Source organism: Euleptes europaea, chromosome 1 (genome assembly GCF_029931775.1).
Source record: "Euleptes europaea isolate rEulEur1 chromosome 1, rEulEur1.hap1, whole genome shotgun sequence".
NCBI classification, from domain to species: domain Eukaryota; kingdom Metazoa; phylum Chordata; class Lepidosauria; order Squamata; family Sphaerodactylidae; genus Euleptes; species Euleptes europaea.
The window spans coordinates 5647569-5670977 of NC_079312.1; the positions used below are offsets into that span (position 1 = coordinate 5647569).

The 23409-nt window shown below is 48.5% G+C and overlaps 1 protein-coding gene across 1 annotated transcript in view; it reads left to right on the forward strand.

The window, feature by feature from the left end:
• LOC130473268 (zinc finger protein with KRAB and SCAN domains 7-like) overlaps positions 1–23409 on the forward strand; it is a 51550-nt gene that overhangs the window by 24576 nt on the left and 3565 nt on the right. Inside the window, exons 7-12 of the mRNA XM_056844827.1 lie at positions 1506–1649; positions 1936–2034; positions 7535–7631; positions 11370–11476; positions 20273–20662; positions 21168–21308. Of these exons, the coding sequence (XP_056700805.1) occupies positions 1506–1649; positions 1936–2034; positions 7535–7631; positions 11370–11476; positions 20273–20662; positions 21168–21308 (978 nt within the window). The remainder of the gene's footprint in view (positions 1–1505; positions 1650–1935; positions 2035–7534; positions 7632–11369; positions 11477–20272; positions 20663–21167; positions 21309–23409) is intronic.

The following is a 23409-nucleotide window of genomic DNA, read 5'->3' on the forward strand; positions in this document are numbered from 1 at the left end:
GAAAGTTGCGTGGCACCCACGGAGGTGTCACTACAGAGCTTTCTTTCCACCCATTCCTCCCAAAATGTGTACAAATGTATGCAAAAGTGTTCCACAACAGTCTCTCACACAATCAAACACCCCTTCAGTCAAACACAAAATCACTCACTCACTCTCACACGCCACCCACCATTTCCAAACCTTTTCCTGTCAGACCTAAGATCTCTGCGGTTTCCAGCCAAACCTGATGGCTGTACTAGGGCAGAATCTGGAAGTTGATCAGGCTTCCCTTCCTCTGATTGCAAAGGGCACCAGAACTGAACTAAAACCCCTTTCCTGATTCTCACCTGCCTTCTGTGATTTCCTCCGGAGGTGCTGGGCTGGTTCTTGTGATCCTGTTGGGTTCCAACGACACCCTACCAGGGTGAGTGAGGCCAGGGTGTCCATGCGTAACTCTCTCGACCAAAAAGGTCGTGCCGGCAGAAAGGACTCAAAGGCACCCTGGTCCAGCACTCCGAACCGGGTGGGTAAGAGGGGGGCAACACCCCATCTCTCCCCCCTTCACGAGCACGGCACCAGAAATGATACGGCAAACAAGGGTTCATGGGGGGAGAGAGAGACCTGAGATCAATATTACAAGAAAACAGTTTATTGCAGCTGCTGACTCAGAGGCCCTAATGGGCAGAAATCTCTGAGCCCCGATCATACTGAGGAAGGGATATTTATCCAAATTCATGATATGACAACCCATCAACATTCAGGGTAGCGCTGATAGCACTCCAGACATAGAGGCGGCGCAGTACAGTTCAGTTCTATCCAGTTTCTCCTATAAATGTTTATAGTTCACTCTGACTCCATGACTCTTAACCCACTTCCTTAGCACACAGACATACAGGGATATTCTTCCCAGCAACAAGCTATTCCCTTGCTGTCCTAATATATTTTACAGAAAGGAAAAGAGATTATTACAAATTGCTAAATCAGTGGATCTTCCATAGTCAGGGGAAGTCTACCTGCTGTCACAATATCGTCCAGGAATACCTGGACCCCAAAAGGGGTCGCCATAAGTTGGCTGCGACTTGACGGCACTTTACACACACACACAGGGTTCTTTGTAGTAAGATTAAATGTGGATCTTGGCCTCAAAATTACAGTCAGTGGCTGCGTTTCTGTTTTTATTATCTGTTTTAAAATAATCAGCAAGCCGTATCTTTCTGAATAAGTGCTGAACAGTTATAAACTGGATGGAGATTTGGGGGGGGTTGGCTCAAAGGAGAAGCCTTTTTTGAGTGCTCCCTGTTCAATCTTAGTGACTAAGCTAGATTCTTCCAACCAGATGTGCTGTATTGTTTTTTGGATGGGGCTGACCCAGTTTAGTTCCTTCCAGGGAGAAGGGCAACATCTCCTCTTGCCAGAGGTAATTCAAGGCTGGAGGGGGGGGGTCTCTGCCCCTCCCCAAATGTTCCTGGTCTCCTCCAGCAATTCCCTCTCTGTCTCTCCTGGTTCTCCCTGCCCTGCGCCTGCAGAGAGAAGGGGCGGGGGAGGCTGCGCTCGGCATCCCCGACAGCGGGGCGACGCTTGGGCTGATGGTTCCCTCTGCCAGCTATCTCGGCCGCCCAGAAATGAAGGCCGGGAAGTCTAAAATCCCAGAGAGGCCGCCAGGAAACGGGGTGGGAGGAGATTTCCTTCTTATTCGGGAGTCCGCAGGTGGGAAAAGGGCCTTTGTCGTTCTGACACGTGCAGCAGCTCCTTCCAAGTGAGTGACAAGGGATCCCGGGGCTGGGTTCGGGGAGGCTCGAGGCTGGGAAATGTGGGGTGGGTGGGAAGGAAATGCAAGGATGGCCAGAGGGGGGCCCTGATCCGGGAGAGGGAGGGAGCCCCCTCCCTCAATCACCCTACGAAAAGCCCCAGGGGCTGCTCCGTCTCTCGCCCCTCTTTTCTCCCTCCTCTCTGCAGAAGGCTGGGAGAGGGGAGGCGATCCGGCCCCTTCCCTGCATAGCGGAGGCCTCGCGAGTGATCCAGATTTGCATGGTGGCTGGGGGGAAGGAGCAGAGAGTGGGCATGGGCTCTCTTTTTGGGGGGGGGGAGATTGCGATTACTTTCAGGGTTGGGTTGATTCAAGGAATGGCAGGGGGAAGAACAGGCTGGATTTGGGGTGTGTGTGTTGGAGTCAGACCTCCCCGGCAGGTTCTCTCCATGGAGAGTGGCTGCTTCGATAGAAAGGAATGGGGGAGGGGGAATAAATGACTTCTGGCATTCAGCGTGTTTGGAAATGAGGCGCATTCAGACGGGCCGAGTCTGCAGAGGGCACCCGTTCATTCCGGAGGGCAAAACCCCCGGCAGAGGGCGAAGAGCTCCGAGGGGTCAAGATGAGGCTCTCCGGAGAAGGGAAATGATGCCCAAGGGGACAAAAAAACCCACATCCATCCCTGCACCAGAGATGTAGGAGTCTTTTTGACCCCATTCGAATAATAATCTGTTTATTTCTTGTCTCGTATGGGGGGGGGGAGGACAGAATACTCCAGAGGAGTATTTAGCACATTACCTTTGATACTTTTTGCAGGACAATGATTCAGCTCAAACCCCCCCCCTTTCTGACTATATATTGCTCTTCCTACACACTTGACACTGAGAGACACTGTCCTTCAGTGTTACTCCTCTGAAGATGCCTGCCATGACACGTCAGGAATGTCAGGAAAGAAAATACCAAGTCCACGGTCACATAGCCCGGATAACCTACAAGAACCAATACTCCAGAAGAGTTAAAGGGAGAGAGTCCACAGTCCTAGAGACACACATTTCCTCCTCCCTCCCTCCATACAGAAGGAATGTTTGAGTCTTCTGGGGTGCTGCAGGAATGTCTGGGAGGGGTCTGGTGAGCTGAAAGGGGCTTTAGGGAGGGGGTAGAAATGTAGGGTCAGGGTCTGCCAGGCAATACCCAAAGCATGGAGAAAGGAAGGGAGGAATAGTGAATTGGAAGAAGAGTCCCTTCCCCTCCAGTTCACACATCCCCTTCTGATGTGCCCTGTTGTATTGGAATGTCAAATGTCTATAAAACCTCTTGCATTGCCCCTCCCTCGGTGTGACAGGATTGTAGAGCTGTTTGTCTGTATCCCGGCTCACCCGGTTATGATTCCTTGGCCCATAAAGCAAGCCGTAAGCTCAACCAGCCTCCTGCCCTCATTGCTCCATTAGACTCTATGTTAATGAGGGCGAGCACATAACTTCCTGTGCCAGAAAGAGCCGCTTCATGTGAAAAACAATGACGTTCCCAAAGAAAGAAGAGCCAGGGAATGAAGACCCGCAAGAGACATTAATAGAAATGAGACCTTCTAGCCGCTTTAGACTGGAGCAGGCGCTGATGGGCCAAGGGGCAGGAGATTTTGCCCCCTGGGCTTCTTGTCAGCCTGGCCCCAGCAGGCCTTTCTTTCCTTCCCTCCACATCAAGATCCCGAGCAATGCAGCCATGCCCTTTGCGGAGAGCCCCCCTCCAATCCCCTTTCTCCTCCCTTTTGAAATCTTGGTCATCTCAGTTGTGGGCTGCTTTTCTACTCCCCCTAACTGGTTACAAAGGGGAGGGAGTTCCCGCCAGGCTCCCCAAGATTATGAAACAGAGTTGCAGGCTCTCTTCAGGGTCAGCAGTGCTGGGTGCAGGATGGAAGAAGAGAGACAAGGCCCCCATCCGGCAACTCTAGGAGACATGAGTCTCTGACCTGAATCATACAAGCAAAGATAGCGGGCACACCTTTCTCCTTGCAGTGCTAGCTTTCTATGTGCAAGGAGTTTTCCATGAATCAAAGAACCATTTGTAGTTAGCAAATTCAGGGATGATAATCTCCCACCTGAAAAGAAAAAAACAGATGACACACCGAGGCAGAGCAGAGCTTCAAGTCTGTGCATCTTTAAGGAACTGGCTAGACAGAAGTTAGAAAACAGGCCCAAACTGGTACATGTTAAATATTGTTTTACATACTTAATTATTTAACATATTTTATTGCTATTCTATATACTGTGTCTTATAAAAAACCAAAGAACAAATTTCATTGGAAAAATATTTATTTGATATCTCTCTTTGAATTAAATAGAAGTTATACTTGGCTGGGGGGTGGCCTTAGAGTTGGGGGTCTGGACATGTTGAGACACAATTCCTCACCTTCCACCCGCCCAACAAAAGCCCTCCTCCTCCACCACCCCGTTAGGGGTTGCCACATTCTGATCTTCAGGTATAATCAATGATGTAAATGGTCCCCTTTCTTAGACCCTCAACCTGAAAATAGTCATTTTAATATCCGCGAAAGCCTATGTGGGCAGAGAAAGCAGTCAAGATGCTGAGCCTGTCTCTCTAGGGGGGAAAGTGACCCCGAGAAAGTCCAAAAAGGGGGTTGCAGTGTTCCAGATGGGGCCTGGAGTTCTCCTGGAATTACAGCAGCTGATTTCCAGACTTCAGAGATCAGTACCCCTAGAGAAAACGGTAGCCTCAGAGGTGGGATATTATGGTATATATCATACAGCCTAGGAGAAACTGAAGTCCCCTCAAGGCTTTGTCCTCCAGGAATTCCCCAAGCAGGAGATGGCGACCCTCTCCGATGGGGCAGAATCACAAAGGAGTAATAGGGAGCGTTGGCATGTTGTTTAGAGAAATAGGGGCAACTGTTACAGGAACACAGATTTCCAATGCAGTCCTTAAAACCAGTTTCCTGGGAGTAAGCCCAATTGAATAAGAGGTTATGGGTCGACCTGTGTCAGATTGCCTAAGGCGAGCTTGCATTAATTTGCCTTAATTTTCTCCTCCTCCTCCCCTCTCCACCATGCCTTTCTCTGAGAGGGCTGGACCGCATGGGATACACCGGGAGTTCAGCCCTGTGCAGAGTTACTTTACAGTAGCCTCGCTGAGCTCCACAGCGAGCCACCTGGCTAAAGTCCAGTCTGTACATCCAGGTCTGAGCACTGCTCCTGCTGGGAAGGAAAGCAAGCTTAAAAAAATTGTCTTCAGCATTGAAAGGGTTAAGCTGACAGATCAGTTTGCTAGAGAGGCTGGGCAAGTAGTGGGGGAGACAGAAAAGAGGACTGTCTCCTTTCCTCTGTGTGTGTGTGTGTGTGTGTGTGGTGGGGGGGGAGGGTTTGCTTCTGCATTGCCAAAGAGAACAGGAAGGGTTTCAGATATGCATCACAAGGGGAAAGCCTTGCAGCCTGATCTTGGAAGGTTTACTTCACAGTAAGTCCTTGGGGAATAAGCTTTTAGATCTTGGAAGGGAGGAAGGCAGGGATCCATCTCAGCCATGTTTGTCATGGGGTTGCCAACTCCTGGAGAGCAAATTCCTGGACATTTCGGGGGGATTCTGAGAAAGGCTGAGTGCAGGAGGCGGGCCAGTGGGGTATAATGTTATTGAGTCCACCCTCCAGTTTTCTCCAGCTGTAACTGATCTCTGTCACATGGGGGTTCGTTTTGGGAGAGCATCAGGCCCCAACTAGGGGTTGGCTACTGTATTAGGCACCAGTTTTGCTCCACTATCCTAGTAGGGTTTGTGGGGGGGATATCAGTGTCTTTCAGTACAATAAAAGTTAAATGTCTTAAAATAGTGCTCTGTTGCTAGTCATTTGAATTCTGCAACAAGAACAAAAACCAAGCCTTTTTTGGTTTGATGAGTAAAAATGGGCATGGTGGAAGGGAACTCCTGCCTGTATTGGAATCAGCTGCAGCCCCATCCTAAGACCAGATGCTTGTGGAGCCAGGGCTGTGGGCTGGTGACCAAGCCCTACCCAGCAGAGGAGAGAATTTTTTTGAAAAACCTGTTGCCAAGGTCCACACAAACTAGCAACGGCACCAGTGCCCATGGAAACACCACCAACGCCCACCAATTACTGCATGCGGTGACTCCCCTGTGAAAGGCAGAGGAGGGGCGGAGCATGTTGGAGAGGCCACGCCCCCAGGTATCAGCCTGTTGCCCACCACGCACAGAAGGCCAGAAGGGGCAAATGACATATGGGCATGCATCCCTGTCAGGGTTGTGGCACCCCTGCCCATCTCTCCCCAGCTCACTTGGTGGAGGCAGCCATAGCAGAAGGCCAAATTCCCCTCTCCCTCCCTGGCGGTTGGGTAGGAGGAGCAGCATCCTTTTGTCGGGCAAGAGAGGTAGAGACTCCCAAGTAACACAACAGGGAGAAACACAAGGGCACAATCACAGAACGGATGGCTTCCGGTCCCCTGAGGATTTTGGCTGCTGCTCCCCCACATCTACCATCTCCCTGATGTAGGGCAGTCAATGTCCGGGTTGGGCCTGGAGATCGTCTGGTATTAGAAGGCATTAGTTTGCATGCAGAAAATGGCTCCTTTGGGAGGTGGACTCTGCGCCATTATACCCTGCCTTCCCCAGGCTCCACCCCCAGATGTCCAGGAATTTCCCAATCTGGAGTTGGCAACCTTGTGCATTCTGCGGGGTTTGTTGCCTCCCCCAGCTCCTATTCATCCCAGCAGCCCTTCTGCCCTGACCCGGAGGGGCTTCTGGAAGTCAACTGAGCCCCATCCCATTCACGAACCACTCCCCTGACGCAATCCCACTCTGTGCCAGTGTCGGATTTACACTTGCCCTACACTAGAAGGAGACCACTATGGCTCTGTGTGGGCAAACAACCAAACAGGTGTATCTAAAAACGTTTGGTATGTAACATAGCAAAATGATATTATAAACCACAAGAAGCAGTTTTGTTCTGATCCACTGGGTATTTCCATCTGTTTTGTGTTCCTTGTGTGTCTTCCTCACTCCCAGGGAGAAATCTTTTTTCATAGCCAAGTGAGTTCCTCAAGGCTGAGGAGGGGCAGGAGGTGACCCAATAGAAGAGGAAGGAGATGAAAGAGCAGGACCCAGAAGGAATTGTACCTCGCAAGAGAGCAATGAAAGGCCCCGATCCGGTCCGAGCTGGGAGTGGTGTCAAATTCTGGGAGAGAGCTGTGCCAGAGATCTGGGAGCAGGATCCCATGAACTCAGAAGTACTTTGCCGACGTTTCCGGCAATTCCGCTATAATGAGGCCGATGGGCCCCGAGAGGTTTGCAGCCAGCTCCATGGACTTTGCAACCTCTGGTTGAAGCTGGAGAGACACACCAAGAAGCAGATCCTGGACCTGGTGATCCTGGAGCAGTTCCTGACCATCCTGCCCCAGGAAATGCAGCAATGGGTCAGAGGATGTGGGCCAGAGACCAGTTCCCAAGCGGTGGCCCTGGCCAAAGGCTTCCTCCTGAGTCAGGCAGAGGAGAAGAGGCAGGCAGAACAGGTGAGGGCTTTTCAGGTATTCAAGCAATGATATCTGAACTTATTCTAAAGCTTCCCTGCCCAATATATGTCCAACTGTCAATCATCCAAATGGGAGACTTAACAACCTGCTTCAGCAGCCACTTTTTCTAGGGAATTTCTCATCCCTCCAAATAATTCCCCAGGATTGAAATAAAACCTTACTTGGTCTGCTGATAGACAGCTGTGGAGTCTGGGAGTGGGTCAGGATCCATTCCTTGGTGTCTTCCATTCTGTTTCTTATCTGTCTCCCTTGCTGCTGTTTCAGATGTGGGGTCCATCCATGAAGATCTCTGATATGGAAAGAGCTCCACCCGACGCAGGGCAGGGGGCCCAGGAGCCTTCCCAAGATGCCCTCTTATCTGGTAAGGACTTTTTGTGCCTGGCTGGAATTGGGGCACCCGGTGAATATGATGAGTAGAGAATTCTGGTCAGGAAAAAAACCAAAAGGCTTTTTCACTCTCCTTGTGTCACTCAATGTTCACTACTTGTGATGCCCGTTAAAGGGGAATAGACTAATTCATGGAGGCAGTTCTGCACATTGATTACAATGTTCATATCCCCCCTTTTTTCCATTAGAGGGACTCAAGATGGCCCAAGAGAAAAGGTGGTCAAATCTCAGCCGACCTCATCAATCTTATCAACAAACGGGGCCTTCACATTTTGAGTAGCACAGCTATGACGGCCTTTTGCTAGGGGCTAGGAATAGCGGGCAAGTGTGTTTCGTGCTCATGGTTATCTGGGCATCTGACGGGCCACTGCTGGAAAAAGGATGCTGGATGAGGGATGCCAGGCTGTGGTGTGGCCTCCACAACAGCTTAGGGGAGGAGCTTGTGGTGGATGTGATGTCGTGTTGATGTTGCCTCTGGTCAAAACCCAGATGGGACATCAGTGGATCAGTAGATGCTTTGGAAACTTATTGATATTGCCTTGAGTTTCCTGATGCGCTAAAGTCACGTTTTGGACTTTGGCCAGATGTGCCACTGAGGTCCCATGTGACGTCATTTTCACATTACTCTTTTTCTCCCAACAGCCTGGACTCTGGGGCATGTGCGAGGGCCCAGTCAGTGGGAGAATAGCATGCCTGGGCCTTTAGTCTGATCCAACAGAGATACTATCAGGTTTTTGAGCTCCGGCATTCACAGGACAAGTTTCAAGTATCACAGGAGTCTGAAACATGTCAGCGGCATTTATAGCCCCGTGAGGCTCATGGGTACCTTGTGCTTCTCTTCCGCCTCTCCCACCACTTACTACAAAGTGTTACCAATTATTTTGAGTGTACATAAGGCAAGTTTTCACAGCCCTGGGAACGGGGGTGCGTGAAGCATGATTTACACAAGCAAACAGAATAGGAAGTCGAGGCTCATCCCTTGTCTTCCAATTTTCTCTCCCTCACAGGCAGTGAAGAGACAGTGTTGATCCGTTCTCTTTGTGGAGGTGTGGAAACAGCGGCTGCACCTCCAGTCCAGGTATGGGAGGAGAGCAGGGGACAGCCTTTCTCCTGCCCCTCTCCAGATCCCTTGATTGTCCGTCACCTGCTAGCCCCCTCCCCATTTTTCCATGTCTCCAGCAGAGCTTTCCCTCTCAAATCCCCAAGCCCCTCTTTGCGCTGCCTTTCATTCTCTTTCTGTCTTTCCTGTTCTTCAGAGGAAAATGTACATGCACTCAACTCTCATGGACTAGCCAAGAGTGAGACAGGGGCGTCTTCCTAGCCAACGATGTGAATAATGGTTGAATTAGGACTTCCCAAGATAGATACTTGAAATATTTTTCCCACTTGCCTAACAACTTGATTGCAAACTGCCTTTTACATTTCCTTTCTGTCTTGCTTTCCATCTGTCCAACTGTAATAAATAAAAGTAAAACATTTTAGAACAACTAAAGTTGTTCTAAAGAGCAACAAAATTTTCAGGCTATAAGCTTTTGAGAGTCGTGCCAAAAAATCTTGTTGGCCTCTAAGGTGTTACTGAACTTGAGTCTAGCTGTTCTACTTTAGACCAACAGGGCTACCCCCTAAAACGATTTTAGAACAAGTGTCTCGTTTTTCATGGGAAAATGCTGCATCAGTCTGCATAAACAAAAGTACCAAAAGGCCCAGAGGACCCACATGTCAAACCACTACAGTCATCTTTGGAGGCCCTCCTTCGAGTGCCCCACCTTCTGTGATTACCGGTAGGTGGCTGGCAACCAGGTAGAGGGCCTTCTCAGTCATGGCACCAAAGCTCTGGAACTGTCTCCCCAGGAAGATTCACCTGCCCCCTTTCTTTGCTGACTTCCACTACCAGGTGAAGAATTTTGTTTTGTTTGGCCTTCCCTCAGTGATCCCTCATTCCTAATCAATGTTTTAATGGCTGTTTTTATGTTCTTTGTGCATTTTATCATTTTTTATTGTTTTAATGATGTATGTTTGGGGTGTGTGATTTTATTGGTTTTAAAATGTGGTCTTATCTTGTATGTATTAAAGTGTTAGGTGCCTCAGTGGCCCTTGTAAGGGTAGAAAGGCAGGATGCCGATTTTGTAAATATATAAGAATAAATAAATGTATATTTGACCCAGTCCCTGAAATAATAATGCCGCCAAGGAAAGTTGGGAAAGGAGTGCCAAATGTCACCACTAGACTCCTCTCCCCTTCTCCTTTCTCCTTTTGGTCAATATTTTTTTAAAATTATTTGGGGATTAGTTTTCTCATGAGCCACCTTTACAACAAGATAAAGAAACACTTTCTTCTTCTTCCAGGGTGGAGTGCCCTTTGAAGAGGTGGCTGTGTATTTCAGCTGCAGGGAGTGGGCATTACTGAGCCCATCTCAAAGAGCTCTGTACAAGGAAGTCATGCTGGAGAATGTTGGGAACGTGGCCTCTCTGGGTAAAGGCATCTTTTCTCTTCTTGATGCCTTGAGATGTTACTACGACTCTGTCTCTGGTCACTCAAAGGAAGTGACTGTTCAGGACGGATGTGGTCAGGTGCTTTAGCTAAGCTCTGCTGTCCTGTCTAGAGATCTGGCAAGGATTGGGGTTTCTCCTGGCACAAGGGGAAACCTTGCCTAGCTGTCCTTGGACCACATGAAAGGGCATCAGAAGAGGCGCCAGGACACATTTGGTTTGGGGAAGGGTGGAGGGTCTAAGCAGGGGCTTAGCTGGCCAATCTGGGCCTTGCTTTATGTGGTGTGAGACGTGTCTGTGGAGGGAAATTCTTCTGGCTTCTCGGCCCCGTCCATGATTCTCATTTCTATCTCTGCTGTGCAGAGAGTAGGCGTAGAACTGCCAATGGCAGCTGGATGATTTGTAACCTATAATGTACTTGGGGGGAGGGGTTCCCTCCCCAACCCTGTTGCAGGCTTGTTGTGTATTTCTGGAGGAACAGGATGAACCTGGATTGGAATTGGGGGATTTAAGTGCACAGAGAAGGATTTACATTTGGTGTTTTTCTTTTGATAAAAGGACCTCTGATTGCCAAACCTGATTTCATATCCTGGCTGGAGGAAGAGGAAGAGCAGTTTCTCCTGGTCTCTGATGAAGAGGAAGGATTGGCAGGCGGCTGCCTGGGTCTGTAGTGGGACTGTGTATTGCTTGTGGTTTCTTTCAAGGGTTGGTGGGTTTATTTGGCGTTGTTTATCCCCAGAGTTGGTTTGATCTCCTCAGAGGAGCCTTGGTGAGTTGTGAATGCTGCAATGGTGTCTGTAGATCATGAAAATGGGCAATTTCCTTCTCCCCAGTCTGATCCCTTTTCCCAAGTCTAGCCAAGGTTCATCCAGGTAGCATATCTCTGGCAAGGCTGTTTCCCAGACCTGTAATTCCTGAGATCTCCTTAACTCTAGGATTGAATCAAGAACCTTGCATTTGGAAAGGGATCCCTGGGAGTGGGGAAAATTTTTATGAAATAATAAGTCATTGATATCCATGACAATATCCATAACACAGAAATGACCCAAAGCAAGTCCCTGTTCCTTTATCATACCCGAAGAGGAGAGAGATTTTGTTTTGAAAGTGTGCAGACACAGAGCTTTTGAACGCTACCATTTTCTACAGAGGTTAGTTCAGTTCATTATTTACTCAGGGTCCATTTTCCAAGTGTGTTCATCTCAGGTCTCTCTTTGTTTCTGCAGGAGGTGTGTGCGAGTTAGCAAATGAAAAAGAGCAACCAGTGATGGAAAAGGAAATCTATTCAGATGTGAAAGAGAACAGTGAATATTGTGATGAGCTGAAGATGGAGGTGGGGAAACACCCACTTATTTGGAGGACAAATCCCATTTTTTTAGAAGGTGACAATTCTCAAGAACCTCCATCCATTCAAAATATAGACAGAGAAGACCATAGGAAAGAGATCCCTGGAAGCAAGGAAAGATTTTATGAAATAATGTTCACTGATACCCATGGGAACACCCATAACAGAGAGAAACCATATAAATGCCTAGAGTGTGGAAAATCCTTTGGGCAGAAAGATATTCTAACTTCCCATCAAAGAATTCATACAGGGGAGAAACCATATACATGCCTGGAGTGTGGGGAAAGCTTCAGTCACAATACACTTCGTACTTCCCATCGAACAATTCACACTGGAGAGAAAAAATATAAATGTCTGGAGTGTGGAAAAAGCTTCACTCAGAAGGGAAAACTTACTTCCCATCAAAGAATTCACACAGGGGAGAAGCCATACGAATGCCTGGAGTGTGGGAAATCCTTTGGGCGGAAAGACATTCTTACTGCCCATCGACGAATTCACACAGGAGAGAAACCATATAAATCCCTGGAGTGTGGGAAAAGTTTCAGTGACAAAGGACCTCTTATTTGCCATCAAAGAATTCATACAGGGGAGAAGCCATATATGTGCTTGGAGTGTGGGAAAAGCTTCAGTCAGAATGGGAGCCTTATATCCCATCAAAGAATTCACACTGGGGAGAAAAAATATACATGCCTGGAATGTGGAAAAAGCTTCAGACAGAGGGGAAACCTTAAAGACCATCAAAGAATTCACACAAAGGAGAAACCATATGAATGCCTAGAGTGTGGAAAAACCTTTGGGCGAAAATATGTTCTAACTTCCCATCAAAGAATTCACTGAAAGGAGAAACCGTATAAATTCCTTGAGTGTGGACAAAGCATTAATTCCAATGAAAAAACTCACGCTGGGGAAATATTCTAACTGTCCATCAAAGAATTCACAAAGGAAAGAAACCATATAAGTGCCTGGAGTGTGGAAGAAGCTTCCGTCAGAGTACACACCTTGATTCCTCTCCAAGAACTCACGGAGGAAAAAATCATATAAATGTATGGAGAGTGGGAAACATACTGCCTGATACCAAATTGGATTAGGAAATTAGAAAGCGATATAATGATACAGTATAACACGTACTATATATAATGCAGAAAAGCTGCCTTAACATTATGCATTCTGTGCCTCACATTTAATAAGTAAGTAAGTTGTGGGATTCTACAGCAGCTGGTGTTTCCATCTTCAAGGGCAGACCTGTGAAGAGTGTGTTGCAGTAGTCTGGCCATTTAATTACTCATGCCTGGATCCATGTGGCAGGTTGGGCTCATCAAGCTAAAGAGGCATCCTCCATGCAGAAATGCAGACACATATGGATAAGCCAAGTCTGCTATGGCACATTCATAGGCCAGCAGTGTTCTTGGTTTCTCCCCACCCCCACCCCCACCCTTTCCAGGAGATCTCTGCTGAGAGAGGAAGCCCCTCATCCACAAGTGATAAGCAAAAGGCCAAGGCCTCATTGGCTCTTGCCTTTTGACTCCCACCTGTAGTCCAGCACCAGTTTCAGAACACAAAAGACCAGGGAGAGAGAGGAAAGCAGGGAGCCCAGCCCCAGGAATTCAACCTCCAGCCTAAGACACACTGGAGTGAGAAAGGGTTTGCAGGCAGGGGAAGTTGCAGAAGAAATCTGGGGGAGGCAGCAGAAGGCAAATGGTATTCTAGTAAGCCACTGTGAGTCTACCTGGACATGCGGTTCTAAGAGGTAAGTTTGTAAACAATACACAATATATTATACAATGTAAATGGGGCTCGGACTAATTCCTTGTGGTTCACATGTGATTGATTTAAACCCCGGTGTGGATCCAGTTCTGCCCCAAGCAGGCCTTCTTCAGTCTCTTCCAGATTAATCCATGATGCATGAAATGGACCCTACTGTCTGTGTCAACTTCCAAAAGGGGTTGAGACACTGACTCGAGTCCTGGCTCAGACCTGGGATGGAGGTGGTAGTAAGGTTGTGACAGAGTCATAAAGAAAGTGAAGCCTTGATTGGATCAGTTCTTTTTCACTGGAAGACGATGAGAACAGCCAACATCTTGTCCCATGGAATAAAGGCGGGGTGGGGAGACACACACAAAAAGGTGTAGAAATGGCCTCTACTCTTTGCCCAATAGTGCATAGAGCATGTTGCCTGGGGTGAGTTGGGGGCTCACTGGTTCTCTGCTTCCCTTCATGTTGATGGACCCATTTTCAGTTATATAGAGATAACCTTTGATTGAATGGGTCATGGAGGAGCGGGATGGGCTGCTAGAGGGAAAAATGTTTCCAGATGTTGCTATAAGTCCTTTTGAAAGTGCTTTCTCTTTTTTCATGCAATTTTATTTCCTCTGGGCCTATAGGTTTCCATTTTATCCACAATTTTTGCTGCTTTTTCAGTAGGAGGCAGCCCTGCCTTTCATTATGTGTTGGTTCTAATCTGAGCATTTCTGGTTTCTATATTCACTGTATTCTGAGGATTACCATGTGTTGTTCTTAATAAAGTGTGTAGTTTTAGTTTAGTTACTGTGCCTGAGTTCCTTAGTGGATTCGTGTGGCCCAAAAGGGCAAAAATCGGACTCGATTCTGCAGTTTCCAGCCACTGGTCCCTAAAACCCCACGTTAATCGCTCTCACTGGCCGTAGATCTTCAGGTAAAGATTTTTCTCAGGCTGAGACTGGTCTTTCCTCCTTCCGCAGGATACTTACTTGGAGACCCCAGAGAATGAATCTGGAATCTCCTGCATGCAAAGCCAAATGCTCGACCACCTAGCCACAAGCTCACCCCTCCCTTGCCCTCCTGGCCCAAGTTTTTTGGTGCCCTGGGCATATCAGGACTCTGCACCTCTCCCCTACCCATTCAATTCAGAAAAAAATGAGGATTCAAGAACTTTTATTTACTTATCATTCAAAATGAAAAAATGCAGGTATTTTAACTGATTTGTAAGTCATGCTTAACGCCTGTACATTGAATGTGGTAAACTGCACAGTACTTAACATTTTAAAGTTTTAACAACTGTTTTTAGCTGTTATGTGTTTCTGATAAGTGCTTTAAACAGCTGTGCTTTGGGTTGCAAATTTCTTTGCTGCAAAGCAACTATTTTGGGGATGCTATGAAAGCCTTGAAAAGATAAAATATTATGAACTAGACCCCAACTGCTTGCCATGCCCATAGCTTGCTTTACTTGCCATACAGTTGGGGGGGGGGGCGTTCTCTCCCTGCACTCTCTGCGGACTAACCCTCAAAGTAGAGTTTAGCCATATCTTTTTCTTGTAGAATAACTTTTCAGTACACTTGCTCACTGTAGATCATCCCCTGCTGCTAGAATATTATTCCAGGATACATCATGGTCAGACTGCAAATTGGCTGACCATGATGTATCATGGTCAAGAAGACCATGATGTATCATGGTCAAGAAGACCATGATGTATCATGGTCAAGAAGACCATGATGTATCATGGTCAGCCAATTTGCAGTCTGGCTGAAGTTTTGTCATTCCCACCAGTATCCAAATAAGACCATCTCTGGCTTCCCATTTCTAGAAGGAAACAACCATCCCAGATACAGAAAGGGGCCTCCACTGCCAGCTCCCCTCCTCCTTCAGGGCTCCCAAGAAACCTGTGCTGGGGACCAGGTGGGCTGGATCCTGCTTGGGGAGGGGGGAACAGGGCAAGAGTGCAGTGGCACCTTAAAGACTTAACATTTCGGGCAGGGTATGAGCTTTCCTCAGTCATAGCTCACCTCTTCAGATACCTTTGGGGGGGGGGCAGGCAAGGCGGTGTTTCCCGCTGCCAGAGGTTGGGGGAGGCTAGGGGGTGGCCTCCCCTTCCCCAGATGTTTTCCCAAGGTGTCCACCAGCGAATCCTTCCCTTGCTCTCTTCTGGTTCTCCCCGCCCTCCCGCTCCCCCAGCAAATGCAAAGCCCGTTTTGCAGAGAGAAAAGGGGGAAGGAAGAGAAAGCCGGTGGAGGGGTCTGCTTGGCACCTTAGACGGGGGTGGGGTGGGGTGGGGTGGGGGGCGTCGCTTTGGCGGGTGGGTCCCTCTGCCGGCTGTCTCCGCCCCACAGGAACTGAGGCCAGCGAGAGGGGGGTGGGAGAGTCATTGCATCGGTCCCTATATGGGGCAGCCGCCTTTGTTGTTTTCACCCACGCAGCACCGTCAGCTCCTTCCGAGTGAGTACAAAGGGATTTTGGTGCGGGGAGGAGAAGCGAGGCTGGGAAATGTGGGGTGGGTGGAAGGGAAATGCAAAGGAGGGCAGAGGGAGAGCCCCACCACCACCACCAAAAAAGCCTGGGGGGCTGCTCCGTCTGGCGCCCCTCTTTTCTCCCTCCTCTCTGCAAAAGGCTGGGGATATGGGGTGGGGGGGAGAGATCCGGCCCCTTCCCGCGAGTGATCCAGATTTGCAGGGTGGGGTGGAGGGAGGAGCGGAGTGTTCCCCACTCTTGGGGGGGATGAAAGTCCATGGGGGGGGTGAGTCAAGGAAAGGGAGGGTGAAAAGGGATTGGGGGGGGTTGAAGTCAGCTCTCCGGCATGCTCTCTTCATGGAGAGTGGGCGGCTTCGAGAAAAGGATTTTTTTTGGGGGGGGGGAGATGTCAGAGTGTTTGCATTTTTGACCTCATTGGAATAAAAAGCTATCTATTTCCTGGCTCGGATGGGGTGAGGACAGAATACCCCGGAATAGTTAGCGAGAGAGAGTCCTGGGCCAGTTATGCATGGTCAGTGTCGAAGCTCGTTCAAAGCTCTTTTTAAAAATGCGACTTTAAAAAAAAATGCCTATTCACCGTCCCGACGCAAAAGGAGAAATTCCACCCCCCCCCCGCACTCGCCTGCTCCTTTGTTCCTGTTTGCAAAGCCATTAGCATGTGCATAGCTAAGGCGCCGCTGTTGTTTTGCATGGTTCCCTCTGGTTATTCTTCGCGGCAGAGCAGGGACAAAAGGTCGCGTTAAGTGGGCTCTTTTGTAATGCGAAGCAGGTCTGCGCCGGCTTCGCAGTCACCGCGTGCAACATTCAAAACAATCTGCCCAGCAATTCAGGCTAGGAAAAGTGGAGGGCAGCAGGAAAAGAGGAAGACCCAACAAGAGATGGATGGACTCAATAAAGGAAGCCACAGCCTTCAATTTGCAGGATCTGAGCAAGGTTGTCAAAGATAGGACATTTGGGAGGACTTTCATCCATAGGGTCTCCATGAGTCGGCACTTAACACACACACACACACACAATTCAGGCTGGAACACGCTGCTAATTACCATGCAAAAATGGCCCTAGAGAGGCACATGAAGGGGGGCATTTCCTGCTCCCTCCTTACAGAAGGAAGGTTTGAGTTTTGGGTGCTGCTTCAGGAATAGCTGGGAGGGGTCTTGTGAACTGAGGGAGGAGAAATGTAGGGTCAGTTTCTACTATGCAAGACCCAAAGCCTAGAGCACTGGTTCCCAACCAGGGGTCCATGGACCCCCAGGGGTCCGCGAGAACTAAATTAAGGTCCGCGAAACAAAGTTATAAAGCCATAATAAATTAATATTTTCAATTAAACGTTCTGTTATAAAAATATATATTCAAATATTATTCTAAGTTTAATGTTTAACTAACAGTTATGATTAAAGTTTATTTTCAAATTCTCAGAATTTTTATTTTGAACCTTGGGGTCCCTGCACCGAACAAAAAAGTCCTAGTGGTCCCTGGTCAAAAAAAGGTTGGGAACCACTGGCCTAGAGAAAGGAAGGGAGGAGCAGTGAATTGGGAGAAGCGCCCCCTCCCCAGTTCCCACACACCCTTCCTGGGCCACAAAGAACTGCTTTGTGAAAAACCAGGATGTTACCAAAGAAAGACAAGCTGGGGAATTAAGACCTGCATGAGGTGTACATTGGAAAGGGACCTTCTAGCCGCTTTAAACGGGAGCGGGGGCTGATGGATCAAGGTTCAGAATGGGCAGGAGATTTATGGGGAGTCCTCCCAACTCTTCTGCCCCTTCTGCTTCTTGCCAGCCTGGCCCCAGAAGGCCTTTCCTTCCTTCCACATCAGTCTCCAAGCAATGCAGCTGTCTCCTTTGCTGTTTGGGAAATTTATGAGGGAGAGCCCCCCCCCTCTGCTCTGTCCTTCTCCCTATAGAAATCCTGGTCCTCAGAGTTGTGGGTTGCTTTGCTAGTAGGTGGGGGTGAAGGGGAAGGAGTTCCCTCCAGGCTCCCCTAGATTATGCATGCAGGGTCTCTTTAGGGCCAGCAGTGCCAGGTGCTGGATGGAAGAAGAGAGACAAGGGCCCCATGCGGCACACCTAGGAGACATCAGTCTCTGACCTGATTCATACAAGCAGAGACAGTGGGCACAACCTTTCTCTTTGTAGTGCTAGCTTTCTATTTGCAGGGAGTTTTCTGTGATGCAAAGGAACATTTCTAGTTGCAAAGTTCAGGGTTGGAATCTCCCACCTTCCCCTCGAAACGGATCCACTGCTTTGTGGCACCACTACGATGGGGAAAGGGAGTTCCAAGTCACAGTTCCTCATGGAACCTCACTAGTTTTTCATTGGATAACTACAGATTTACTATCAAATTATGTATCATGTCCATAGCCACAAATTAAGAGCTAAATCTGGACTGTCTGGCTCTTTGGGTGCAGTCTATGGGTATGGATATATTTGATTTGATGGCAAGATTGGGATGATCCAATGCATAACCCCTGAGGATGCACGAGGATCCGTGCTTTGGAACCATGCTTTTGTGCTGCGACAGTGCTACAAAGCAGTGCATGCCTGATTTTTGCAGTGCCACCTGTGGCTATGAACATGATATATGATTTGATGGTGAATTTAGGGTGACCTAATGCAAAAATCATAAGGATGCATGAGGATCTGTGCTTTGAAATGATATTATTGCACCATCACAGCACCATGAAGCAGTGGATGCATGATTTTTGTGGGGTTGCTTATAGACTAAGATGTGATCTATAGTATGACAGTGGTTTTCTTTTGTAAAAAATATGATTTGATGAGGATCCATTTAAATTAATCTAGATCCAACTTTTACCCAGTCTCCTGTTGCACCCAACTTCTACTGAGGTGGGGCATTTCTATAATCTTTTGGGGCCAATTTCTCTCTGTCGGCACCCAAACAGGGTGTGAGGTGAGGAGGGGCTTCCTAAGTATGAAAAAGAGTTTGGGAATCAAAAGAAAAGGATCTTACCCTCCTCAAACCACCCCCACAGTGAGGCCTAAGCATGCGTCTCACTCTCCATGAGCCACGGAAGATGGAAATCCAGTTCCAGGGCAAAAAGAGCGCCTGTATGCAAATGAGCATTTAGGCATAACTTGATTATAACTTTTGGCATATCTTGAAAGCAGCTGTTAAGTAGTAAACTACTGACAGAGTAACCGCCTTATCATTACCAGACAGCAGATAGATTAAGCGGTAGTCATGAGAACATACAAGAAACTGTGAGATCAATGGAGTAATCAAAGAAGATCAAATAGAAGAATATAAATCACAACTGAATTTTAAAAAATTGGTGTTTCTGTCTTTGCCTCTCCACACAACCCTATCAGGCACCAGTTTTGCTCCACTATCCAGGTGACCTGGATGGACCAGTCTAGCCTGATCTAGTTAGATCTCAGAAGCTAAGCAGGGTCAGCCCTGGTTAGTATTTGGATGGGAGACCACCAAGGAATACCAGGGTTGCTGTGCAGAGGAAGGCACTGGCAAACTACCTCTGTTAGTCTCTTGCCATGAAAACCCCCAAAAGGGGTAGCCGTAACTTGGCTGTGACTTGAAGGCACTTCTCCTCCGAGGCAAGGGCATCTTCATGTATGGGTGTTTTCCCGCTCTTTCCAGGAGGCAGGACCAAATTTTTATTTCCTGTCGCCTTGGCGGGAAGACCGCCCTTGATCCCTAGTTTCCGTCCTGCCTTTGATCGGAGAGCAGTGACTTTGTTCAGCTCCGGCTTCAAATCTAGGATTAGAGAGATTGTACCGTCAGTGTGTATTTTTGTTGTGCCAGTGTCTTCTGTCGTTCACGTCCACCTCAGTGTGTCTTAACCCTGAGATTCCCACCCTCCCCTCCCTCTCTCTACTGTCCCTGGCCGTTACCGGCATTAGCATTAGAATAGACACAATGGCCGACACTGGGGCCGGGAGAGAGGACGACCTCCTCTCAGTTGAGGATTATCAGAGCGTTGGGCTGGTCCATTCCGCCCAGAGGGAAAGTCCTCCCAATGGTCACGAAGCGGACCCTTAGGGAAGGGAAAGGAGGAGGCGGCTCAAGGCGCGGAAGAAGTGGGATCCCCGCACCCGGCACAGAAAGGCTCCTAAAGCCTCCAGCTCACAAGAAAAAGAGGTGCAGCAAGCTACCGAGAGCCGGCTACACAAAAACCGCCTCCTCGAAGCCTGCCGATTTGATGACCCCGCTTCAGCCTGCGACAACCGCGCAGCCTTTGAACTTCGCTGGGTTACAGCCCTTTCGTCCCTTTAAGACACCCTTTCGCTACAAGCAGATTTCAGGAAGGGATCCTGGAATAACAACAACAGGCCCTTTCGCAAGGGTGGAAGGTTCAACAGACAGAACCAACACCCCAGGTCGGACAAACCCGACAAATTCCCAAAGTCTGTATCTCAGTGACTTCATGTCACTTCAACTGGGGGGCCGCCTGCAAGCCTTTGCAAGCAGGTGGAGGGATTCCAACCCGGTCAGCTGGGTTTCCAAATAATCTCCAAGGGATACCTTTTGGAATTCCTTTCCCCACCATCGGTTCGTTTCCTCCTCTCCCCAATTTCCTCAAAAAAGGTGAAACATTCCAGAACCCAGCAGGCCATCAACCACCTCCTCCAACTGGCTGCCATAGAGCCAGTTCCTCGGCTAGAATGTTTCCAGGGGGTATACTCCACCTTCTTCATGGTCCCCAAAAGAAACGGGGACTGGAGGGCCATCCTCAACTTGAGATACGTCAACCGGAGGATGCAAAAGAAATGTTTCCGCATGGAGACTCTTCGCTCCATCGTGGAACCCCTCCTCCCTGCAACGTTCATGGCCGCGGTGGACCTCAAGGAGGCCTACCTACACATCCCCATTCACCCACTACACCGACGGTTCCTCTGCTTTGCTTATGCCCAGGAACACTTCCAATTCAAGGCCCTCCCTTTCGGACTTTCCTCAGTCCCGCGTGTATTTTCAAAGGTACTGGTTACCATCATAGCAGTACTGAGACAGGAATCCGTCCAGGTGCACCCCGTCCAGGTGCACCGTCCAGGTGCACGACATCCTGATCTGTGCCCAGTCCCGGGATCTATCCCTCGCTCACACCTCGAGGGTCATTCAATTGTTGCAAGTACATGGGTATCTACTGAACCTCGAAAAGAGTTCCCTGGTCCCCTCTCAAATAGTCACCCACCTGGGAGTCAGGATAAACTCCTTGGAAAACTCCTTGTCTTTACTACCAAAGAGGATGGGAAAAATAATTACTCTGGCCAGGGCCTCAATCCAGAACAGGAGGTCTCTTCCAGACCATCACGAGCAGGTTCGGCCTTCCGATAGTCGACTTATTCGCCTCCGCCATCAACTACAAGGTCCCTAATTTCTTCACCAGATATTTCCATCCAAAGGCGGAGGGAACAAATGCTCTACTGAACCCTTGGCCCCAGGGACTACTCTACGCCTTCCCACACCTCCCCATCCTTCCAAGAGTACTCCGCAAGATTCAGCAGGAGAAGGCCAAAGTCTTGGTCGTAGCCCCCTTCTGGCCCCGCAGACCATGGTTCACCACTCTACGCAGAATGTCGGTGCAAGACCCCTGGAGAATTCCAACCAAACAGAACATGTTACGGTAAGGTCCACTAGTCCACCCAGACCCCCAGTGGTACTGTTTGACCATCTGGGTCTTGAACGGAGGAAACTCCTAGCCCACGGCTACTCCGAAGACGTGGTAAACACCATATTGGAGGCCTGTAAACCGGCTACCAGGCGAATTTACACTGCATCTTGGAAAGCCTTCGTCAGATGGTCCCGAAGAAAAAAGGTAGATCCCTTAACACCAGGGATCAGCAACATTCTCGAATTCCTGCAGAAAGGAGTGTGCTTGAACCTGGCCGCATCTACCCTCAGAAGACAAGTGGCGGCCATATCCACCGTAATTCCCCTTTCGGAAGGAGTACCCACTTCTCAACATCGGGACTTCCTAAAAGGGGTCACTCAAACTAGACCACCTATGATCCACCGCTTCCCTACATGAAAGCTCAACCTAGTCCTGAAGGTCCTCACTTCAGACCCCTTTGAGCCCTTGAAAACGATCCCTCTAAGATTCCTCTGAATGAAGGTCCTCTTTCTAACAGCCATCACCTCGGCAAGAAGAGTCTCCGAACTCAGAGCCCTATTGGTCAACAAAGGCCTCTGCGTTTTCCACAAAGACAAACTAGATTAAGAATGGACCCTACATTCCTCCCGAAAGTAAACTCGACCTTCCATAGAGCACAAGAAATTGCTCTACCCTCATTCTGACCAAAACCATCGTGCTAAGCAGAAAAAACCTGGCACTCCTTGGACCTACGCAGAGCCATACATATATTCATCGATAGAACAGCAGAGATTAGAAAATCAGACTATGTTCGTTAACATATCCAATCCAAATAGGGGACTACCAATGTCGAATGCAGCCATTAGTTACACAATTAGACAGTATATTATTGAGGCATACAAGGCTTCCAACGTACCGGTCCCAGACAGCATTACTGCTCACTCACTTCGTAGCTCCACTACGATGGCAGCATTTAACAGACAGGCCCCAGTTGACGAGATCTGTCGTGCTGCCACCTGGTCCTCCATTATCACCTTCGTTAAACACTACAAAATTAATACCTGGTCTTCTGCGCAAGCGGCCTTTGGACACTTAGTAGATGAAAATTAACCCACCCATAGGGGAGCTCTAGGAAGTCCCATACATGAAGATGCCCTTGCCTCGGAGGAGAATGGAGCCTTGGATACTCACCGAGAAGGCTCCTTCTCTCCCAAGGCGAAGGGCATCTTGCCCACCCGGGCTAAAATAGGAGGACCAGGATAAATTCACATCAACTTACCTGTTACCGGTCCAGCCTTCAGGGTCCACCAGGATCCTTGTTAAGTTATTATGTTCAGTTACTGTCAAGTTAGCCCACTAGCCCTCTAGGGCCAGCCAGGGTCAATGTTTAATGTATTAGAATTCCTGTTTCCTAACCTTCCTTGTTGTACTGTTCCCAGTTTGATGTTTTTCACAACTCTCCAAGCAGCTAAGCAAGCCTGTAACTGGGGATCAGGGGCGGTCTTCCCGCCAAGGCGACAGGAAATAAAAATTTGGTCCTGCCTCTTGGAAAGAGCGGGAAAACACCCATACATGAAGATGCCCTTCGCCTCGGGAGAGAAGGAGCCTTCTCGGTGAGTATCCAAGGCTCCACTTACACACAGACACATCCAGGTGAAGTTTGGGTTTTCTCGGGGAGGGGCTATATTCAGCATCTTTCAGCACAATAAAAGTTAAGTGTAAAAAAAAGGCATTCTATTGCTGGTCATGTTAATTCTGCAATAAAAAAATCCAAGCCTTTTTGGGTTTGATGTGTAAAAATGGGTTTGCATTTGAATCAACCGCAGCATCCTTTTGCCAGGCCCTGGGCAACGCAACAGGGAGAAATACAAGGGCTCGGTCACAGGAGGTTCATCTCCCTGATGAAGGGTTCCCGGTGTCCTGGTAGGGCTGGAGATGGCCTGGAATTCTAATGGATTAATTTGCCTGCAGAAAATGGCTCCTTTGGAAGGTGGACTCTATGCCATTATACCCAAAGAACCAAATAGGCATATCTTTAAAAGCTGGGTATGTAATATAGCAAAATGATATTACAACCTACATAAAGCTCTTTTGATCTGATCTACCAGGTATCTCCATTCTCTTTTGTTTTCCT